At 38.5% G+C, this 8620-nt stretch overlaps 1 protein-coding gene across 1 annotated transcript; it reads right to left on the bottom strand.

Moving 5' to 3' along the window:
- Positions 1-200: 200 nt before the first annotated feature.
- On the bottom strand, positions 201-6073 carry LOC149830147 (nuclear pore complex protein NUP35-like). Its single transcript, XM_090015713.1, has 3 exons — positions 5142-6073; positions 3121-3232; positions 201-737 (listed from the first exon to the last, which is right to left on the bottom strand). The coding sequence occupies exons 1-3, from the start codon at positions 5714-5716 to the stop codon at positions 432-434; spliced, it is 993 nt and encodes a 330-aa protein (XP_089871839.1). The 5' UTR covers positions 5717-6073; the 3' UTR covers positions 201-431.
- Positions 6074-8620: the final 2547 nt, after the last annotated feature.

Genomic DNA, 8620 nt, shown 5'->3' with positions numbered 1-8620 from the left:
CAGTTAAACTCAACCTAAACTTGGGCTGGTTTTAGACTTTCAGTAGAGCAGAGGTAGTTCCACAGCACCACCGTCTCCAATGGATAAATTCTCTACGAGGTGTGAAGTTGGCCTGAGCAGCATGTCGGCATCATCAGAAATTTCACAGTGAAGCGCTCTGCAGAGGACAGTGGACACCACTCGGATCAAAGAAAATAACATTTAGTTAAGAATGCACCAGTTTGCATTTTGCGGTACTTCAAACAAGAAGCTGAAGGTCTACAACTTACAGACAACTTTTGCATAAAAATTAAAAACTGATTCGCACCATAAAACAGGAAAAACATGGTGAGAATAAGAAAATAAAGTTATGAAAATAATACTGCAAGAAGAAAAGTTGAAACATTAAACAAAATGTCGCACAAAAGCTCCATTAAGGAGGTGAAGCCAACTCAAATGCCAAACATCAGATCCATGATTTTTGACATCATAGATTTTGAAGGTGAGGCGATGGCACCCACAGAATGGCGGTTATCACCATTGGGTTGTGGATAATATGGACGAGGAGAGGCTTTTAATGGACTCAGGGCTGAGCTTCTCCCAGATGACCGTGGTGGTAAAGCCATGAATCCTTGATTGTTGAGTTTGTTGCTGAGAGACTGACGCAGCAGCGGATCCAAAGGCTTCACTCCAACAATAAGAAGACTGTTTATCTGTATTCCATTCTTTGCAAGAGCCTTCTGAGCATCAAAATGGTTCTGCACACGAAGAAAGATAATTATTTAGACTCTAATGCCTGCAAAAGCATGAATTCACACACATGCAGAAATCGCCCGAGGAGATAATGCATATTGGAAAGGCTTAACTGGAAATGTATCTGGAATACATCATGGGTAGTCAACAAAGATTCATTTCATAGACCTGCTGCCACATTGGCAAATCCACTTTACCAACAATTTTAATTCCACATATTTCAGCTATATAGTGAAAGGCGCCAACTAGGAGCCTAGTCATCAAAAAAATTAAGAATCAGTATGATTTCTAGTTTACCCCAATAGGGGTACCGACTTTCCCAACTAGGCGCCTAGTCGGCGCTTAAACTGCCCTCACCTAGGCGCGAGGGCAGTTACGTTTCGTGTTTTTTTCATTTTATGACAAAAGGGGGGGTGGGTTATAAACCTCTCTCTCTCTCTCTCTCTCTCTCTCTCTCTCTCTCTGGCAGGATCGAGCACCCTCATCTGCACCGTCTCCCTTGTCCTCCACCGTCGTTCCAGGTACGCCTCAGCCCCTCTTCTTATTCTCTTTGTCTATGTCCCTCCCCCTTCCTTTGCCTTTTCTTCTTCTTCTCTCTTTATCTTTGTCTCTCTTTCTCTCCCACCCTTCCCTTCCCCCCCCACCCACCCACCCACCCACCTCTCTTCTTCTTCTCTCTCTCTCTTCCTCTGCATCTTTTTCTTCTATCTTTGTCTTTTTCTCCATCTTCCTCCGCCTCTTCTTCTTCTATCTTTGTCTTTGTCTCCCCCTTCCTTTGCCTCTTCTTCTTCTCTCTCTCTCCCCCTTCCTCTTCTTTTTTCTCCCCCCCCCCCCCCCCCCTTTTCTCTGCCGCTTCCTATTTTTCTTCATCTCTTTGTCTTTGTCTATCTTTCTCTCCCCCCCTTATTCTTCTTCTCTCTTTGTCTTTGTTTCTCTCTTTCTCTTTCCCCTTTCCTCCACCTCTCTCTCTCTCTCCCCCCCCCCCCCCTTCCTTTGCCTCTTCCTCTTCTCTCCCCCTTCCTCCGCCTCTTCTTCTTCTCTCTTTGTCTCTATCTTTCTCTCTCCCTTCTTCTCTCTTTGTCTGGCTCTCTTTCTCTCCCCTTTCCTCCGCCTCTCTCTCTCCACCTCTTCCTCTTCTTCTCTCTTTGTCGGTCTTTGTCTCTCTTTCTCTCTCTCCCTTCCCCCGCCTCTTCTTCTTCTTCTTCTCTCTGTGTTTGTCTCTCTTTCTTTGCAACCAGTTTTCCATTTTACTGTAAATGACAATTTAATATTTGAAATTTTTATACATAGATTGTCCATATACTGAAGCTATTCTCTCAGTGGCTCTATCATATTATACTTGTTATGGACAATTTTGTTGTTAGTAATTCATGCATTGTCAAACCTGTCTTTTTTGCTTCCAGATGACTTTTTGTTGCATCATTTTAATTTTCGCAGGCACTATCTATAGTGCAATAATCATGACATCATTGTATAAATTGAATGTGGTGCCACCTTTATGCCATGCTCATCTTGTCCATCTTTTAATGGAAGAAAAAAAAACTCTTGTTTTTGTGTATGTGTGTTTTTTAAGAATTCAGATTATGTTTAAATTGCATAGCTTTTGTTGATATTGGCAATTGTTTTCCTGTTTATTCAATTCTTCTTAACTTTTGGGCAGGTTTTGTAATATAACAGGTTTACTATGCTTCACGAAAGTGGTATTTTATACTTTGTGCATTTGTTGATTAATTTTATGTTGGATACATCTTTGTTGTTAGTCTTAATAATATTTGGGAAGGTTTTGTAATATAACATGTTTATTATGCATGACAATAGCAATATATTAGGTTTCATGCATTTGTTGTTGATTAATTTTATGTTGGATACATGTTTGCTATTAGTTATAGCACTTTATTTTAAGAATTTAGATTATTTTTAAATTATTTGGCATTTGTTGATATTTATAGTTGTTTGCTTTGCGTATTCAATTGTTTTTAATATTTGGGCAGGTTTTGCAATGTTCGACATGTTTTTTGTCTATTGCTTATTGTTGATTGATTTTATGTTGCATACATGTTTGTAACTAATTTTAGCAGTTCATTGGCATATTTTTTATATATTTTTATCTTTTTTAATTAAGGTACCGACTAGTCTTTTTAGGGGTCCACCGACTAGGCACCGCCTGGTGCTTTTGAATGCATAGTATTTCAGTAATTAAGCATCTCTATTGTTCAGTAATTAGTCCATGCAACAATGCCAATAAAGCTTTAGTAATTGCAATACTGGGACATAGTGTGACTTGCAAAGTCACAGTTATGAGGATAAGACAAGCAATGAATGCAACAAATATGATAAGATATGTGGACTGCAAAAAAGCTCTTGATATGCAACATAAAAAAACAGTACCTGATACAACATGTGCATCCAGTTCGCATCTCTTGGACCAGGGACATGCTTCATTATGACACCACATTTTTCAAACTCCCTCAGTACCAAGTTGGTATCTCCTGAACAAAACCTGAAAATAAAAAAGGCTGCATTAGCATATCATTATTAAACATGGAATATTACCAAGCCAAGATGCTTACTAAAGGCAATTGACCATGAAATTCAAGGCAAATCAAGCTCAAATGCAAGAAAGAGTAGAGAATAAAGCAGGAAAAAAAGAAGTCAAGAAGCCACATCTACTAGTACTGATGGCTATAGATGGAGAATCAAAACATGAGCTCCTTAAAAAGGATGGCTAATACAGGAAAAGAACAAACATCAGCATTCTCATGGAAAGTAAGGACAGATTCAAAACAGAAGTAAGCAGTTCTGCCATCTTTTCTACATCCTTGTTTTTGCAGAAAATAGATTGGATGATTTATGTCTCATTGCAATTATATATGAGGAGAAATCTAGGCAATACAACTTTTCACAGGAGACGGCACCATGGCATTATCTTGGTCAGCTGAAAACATGACTCCATGTCCCAAAAGATAGGACACGTGCTTTTGCAGATGATTTAGGAACATGATAAAGCAAGAAATAATCACTACATTTGACCAATGGGGGATATGAAGTGCCGCATCGCCGCACCCACACCCAAGTTTTTTTAAAGTGCCGCATCGCCGCACCTGCACCTGCACCTATGTGACATAGGAGATATTTCATATTTGAGCACAATGAAGAAGTGGCTAATTTCTTCAATTGGCAAAATCTAAACTCAAATAAACTATCCCCAGGCTTAGACCTTTTGTTCATAGAGTTGTGGCCAAAGAGAAGCACATAATTGGATGACATGCCAATAGTCCATTTAAGTGCTTTGTTCCTTTCATAATGATCCTAAGCACCACTTTCTTGCCCAAAGTTGAAATGATAAAGCATGTAACTGTGTACACTTGGTTCCTTCTGCAAGCGCCACAAGATACATATTTTGTTTCAACAAATGGGTGATGATGATGATTCTGGAATATTATGCCTTCTTTATGATTGATGAAGAAAGCATACACTAAGGCAAATCTAGTGAAGAACATGTCTAAATTTCCATAAAAAAAATTCTTTTGCATCTGTTTTGATGTTACACTGTTGGAGACAAACCAGCATAGTCAGTAACACTTGATAAATGAACAGCTTCCACATAGACATACACAAAACCAGTTTGTACAATGAGCTAATAGCAAAAATTAACAAATGCCATGGTTAAGGTATTTAGACTTTCTAAACTCATTTGTTTATATGTCTGCAGTGCATGAGCGTGCATGTTTGTATCGATGAATGCAGCATGTGAGTGCATCTAACATATAATTTCTTTGGCAGCTAATTTTAATAATTGCATCGGAAAATGAATACTAAGATATGTACAATATTTTCCATTAGCAAAATTTCATCATTTAAAACAATAAAGGACAAATAAAAGTATAATACTAACTTAGCAAGCAATCACCTTCCCTAATCAATAATCTCAAAGTTCCATGGGAATCTGAATATCAGGGAGGGGAATAGACAAACCACCCCTGGATCCTTTATAATGAAAAGGATATCCAAGCGCGTTGAGATGTCCAACAATGTATCATCATAATATCAACAACTCCAACATGAAGAAGGAAATCGCAGATCAGACAGATCAAGAAGAATCAAAAACACTTGAAGTTCAAGGATTAAATGATAACCAATACAAAATCGAGAAGACCAACAATGAATTTGGATTGTAATGACTAGAGACGCTTCAAAAAAAAATTAAAAAAAATCGCAACTCCAGATAATAAATGGTAAAAAAACGACAGTGAATTGCAAGACTTAATAGACCGTTAGTTTGCTCTAGAAGCTCAATAATGCTTAAAAAAACGATGTAAATGGAAAATAATGCATCATCATCGTAATAACCGCAGAAAATTCAAATGCCGAAAACCAAGATTTTAAAGAAAAGCAAAAACGAGGGATACCCATAAACTGTAACCCACTCCTCCTCGTCCAGATTCCCAGCAGGCAAGCTATTCCTCTGAACCTCCGGCCGAGCAACTTCTCTCGGCGGCGGCAGCATAAGCAACCCGCCGCCCGTCACCGGCGTCTGGACAATCCCATCCACTGGCGACCCCTTCCCCTGTTCATCGCCATTTGCAACACCCTTGCCGTGCATCCACCAGCTAGAGCTACCAGGGCTCTGCGAAGCCGAAAGCCCGTGAGAAGGCATGGCGTCCGCTGCGGCCCCGAAGCTCAATTTCCCCCTGAAAGGAGTCACCGAATCCCTGGAAGGCGATCTCCTCTCCGACTTGAAATCCGGCGAGCTGGGAAAGTCTCCGATGCCAGCCTCCGGCGAGAAGTCAACCCTGTCTTCCAACGTGAAGACCGGGGGTGGCGGAGGATCCGCGCCTCCGAAATTCTCCCTCCATAGCGCCGTTACCGCCGCAGCCTGGCCGGGAGTCGAGAATTTCCCTTTCTGGCAGATGGGCGACGCCAAATCCCTGAAAAGCAAGGATTGTCTTCCACTTTTAGGGCTTTTGTGCAGTTGGGTGCTCATTATTTCCGCTCCGATGGAGAAACCCTAAAACCCTTGAGAAATCCTAGGGGGAAAGGCACAAGATCTCTGGTCTTCCTGTAGATTGAAATCGATAAAGAAGCGTATAAATGGAACTGGGGATCGAATTTATCCAGTGTATGATGAATCCTTCAATGGGTATGAGGTGAAATCCTAGAAACCCAAATTCGTGGATGCCGACTGGTTTTGTTTAGGGTTTTGATCGGTCAAGAAGCAGAAAAAATTGAACCAGTGAATGAAAGTTTGGGATGATCTGATGAAGCAATCTCCTCCTGAATATGAAAATCCTGATTAGGAGGATCTTGGGAGAGTTTGAAATTTAGGATTGTTGAAGAGTTTCCCACCAAATTGTCTTACTTTGGGTTTTTGAATTGGGGGATGTGGTGTATGGAAAGCCTATTTATTTATTTGGCCATGTAAAAATAAATATTTATATTGGAAAATTTTCATTTGGGGACAACTTTTGCCCCTAAATTTAAATGCACTTAGTTTATTGAATTTTCTTACATGCCCACATATTTTTTTAAACTGTCAAATTAGAGGCCTGAGTGGTTAATGACTTGATGTCCATCATCTTTGTTAACCTTTTTATGTTGCCCTTTGGAGTTGAAAAACAGTTATTTAAAAATATATAATTTTTTATCTTCACATGAAAGAAAAGGTGCATATTTTGGTCATTTGATTAGAAAGGTATTATTGTTGTTTGATTTAATTTAAAATATATTTATCCTGAGTTAATGGATAATGCTAAGGTAAGTTGCTGTTTGTCCGTTAAAACTTGATGCGGATATCAAACAATTCAGAAACTAAGGCATTTTCTTGTAATTATGAGTAAATGGTTAATCCCTACATAAAATCTTCTTAATTATTTTTTTATGTGAAGAGATCCAATTTTCCCAAACATACTTAACGAAGCTTCTTAAAACTTGTCAGCTCCTTCTATGAAATTACGTTTCTTTCATGCTTTCAAAAAAATGGCAATCTTATTTATTAAGATATGAAAACAAACATTTTAGTTTAGAAATGTTATCTTAATGTTAAAAGAACTGTTCTTTTTTCTTATATTTCAATTATAAAATGTACACATAATGAATATTATTTAAAAAAAAGTTAAGATTCATTTCCAATAAAAAAATGTTTTAACTCCTAATTTATGTTGTTTCGTAGTCATTCTCATTGTTGCTTCTTCACTTCTCTTGGTGCTTCATAAGCACTTCCCTTTTGGAGCATTCAAACACTTAATAAACATTTGCTTCTCACTTCACACATTCTCTCTTGCACCTGTTTCCCACTCTAGCATCCATGGTCCAAACAATATAAAGGTATTTTTTTCTTACTCATTTCCATGGTTGTTTCTTACTCGCTTCTGTTAATGCTTAGTAAGCACATTTATGCTTCATGCGTCCAAACCTTTCTTAAACACTCAAATCATGATCGGCACATCACTTCTTGCACTTACTTTTCATTGTGGTATTTAGGGTGCGTTTGATTGCGCGTTCCACACAGCGCAAGATGCTGCGGACGTGCAAAATGTGCATCACGCCAAACACTCGACATGCAGAATGCAACGCGCATCCATCGCATATCAGGAACTTGGTTTCAGTGTTCCACCACTGTGAACACCCCAAATTTTTCAAAATTTTGTAAAAATGACCCTTTTGCCCCTAACCCCATTTTCTGAGAAAACCAAAGCTAAAATTTGATCATTCTTCAGATTTTCTGAATTAAAATCCATATTGATATATTCAAAATCGACTCCGGATCCAAATCCAGTGTTTTAAGTCCATATTTCTTCAAAATTCGGGTCCAAATGTATTTTCTGAAGAAATTTTCTCAAAATAGCTTTTAAATTCTCAGAAAAATTCCCTTTTGTAAATATTTTTTGCAAAAACACAAAAAAAATAGTTTTAAACTTTGTTTTCTCACAAACTTTAGGATTTTATTCTAAAAATACAAAAAAATTAAAAAATAAAACAAAAACCCAAAAAATGGAAAATTTCAAGAAAAATGAATGAGTTTAAACTTTTTAAAGTCGATTTTGCTAAAAAAATCATTTTTAAACCATTTTTATGAAAAATTTTGTTAAGGGAGCTTCTTTTAGGAAAAACCAAAATTTTTTACAAAAAAAACCCTTCTTAGGGTTTCTCTGGGGGAAAACCTCGGAAAAAGGATGGCCGCGCCCTTCTTCATCGCCTTCTCCTTCTCTCGGCTGAGCCTTCACAACCAACCTCCATCTTCTGAAGCCCTCCTCGTCAGCCATCCGATCCCCAACGGCCTCTATCATCTTCCAGAGCCATCTCCTCTCTCTTTAAAAAGACGCAAAGGGAAAGCCCTAAGACCATCCGCCTTCACCCCACCACAGTTTTCTCCTGCTCGATTTCCCATTCTTCCTCTTCTTCTCACTCCCCTTCTCTAACTTTTTCATCAATTGAAAAGAACGACCAAACCACGAGAGTCCCATAGTAGATTGCTTCTTCATACTCCCTTCAAAGCTCCTGCCTCAATCCACCATAGCAAAAACTTGATCAAGTCGGCTGGAACACGAAGGGAAGGATTTCCTCTCTGCTCGACCTTTGTTAATCCAGACCCCTGCAACCTACTTCAAAGATTATCGTTCAGAATCCCTACAACAGAAGGTAAGTGACTCCTTCCTCTCCATTTCTCGTGATTCATCATATTTTGAATATTGTTATTATTGTTTTTCCCCTTTCCTTTTACTCAGATCTTCTGTAGTTTTTTTTTCCTTTCTTCTGTTTTGATTTTTGTTCTTTTTGTTTTCTTTTTTTTTTAGCATTACGAGTGGGATCGACCTGCATATAGCAGGATCGACCCCCCCCCCCATTGCTACAGCAAACGGAATCTATTGATTCCTACATCTAATTTTTT

This window comes from Nuphar pumila, chromosome 8 (genome assembly GCF_984573655.1).
Source record: "Nuphar pumila chromosome 8, dmNupPumi1.hap1.1, whole genome shotgun sequence".
Lineage (NCBI taxonomy): Eukaryota > Viridiplantae > Streptophyta > Magnoliopsida > Nymphaeales > Nymphaeaceae > Nuphar > Nuphar pumila.
This window is presented reverse-complemented; position numbering and strand designations above follow the sequence as displayed.

Excerpts from the sequence above, each read along its gene's own strand:
- LOC149830147 (XM_090015713.1), bottom strand. The coding sequence starts at position 5,716 with ATGAGCACCCAACTGCACAAAAGCCCTAAAAGTGGAAGACAATCCTTG. Across the intron at positions 3,233-5,141 it reads GAGTGGGTTACAGTTTATGG|GTTTTGTTCAGGAGATACCA; the intron begins GTATCCCTCGTT and ends TTTTATTTTCAG. Across the intron at positions 738-3,120 it reads GGATGCACATGTTGTATCAG|AACCATTTTGATGCTCAGAA; the intron begins GTACTGTTTTTT and ends CTTCGTGTGCAG.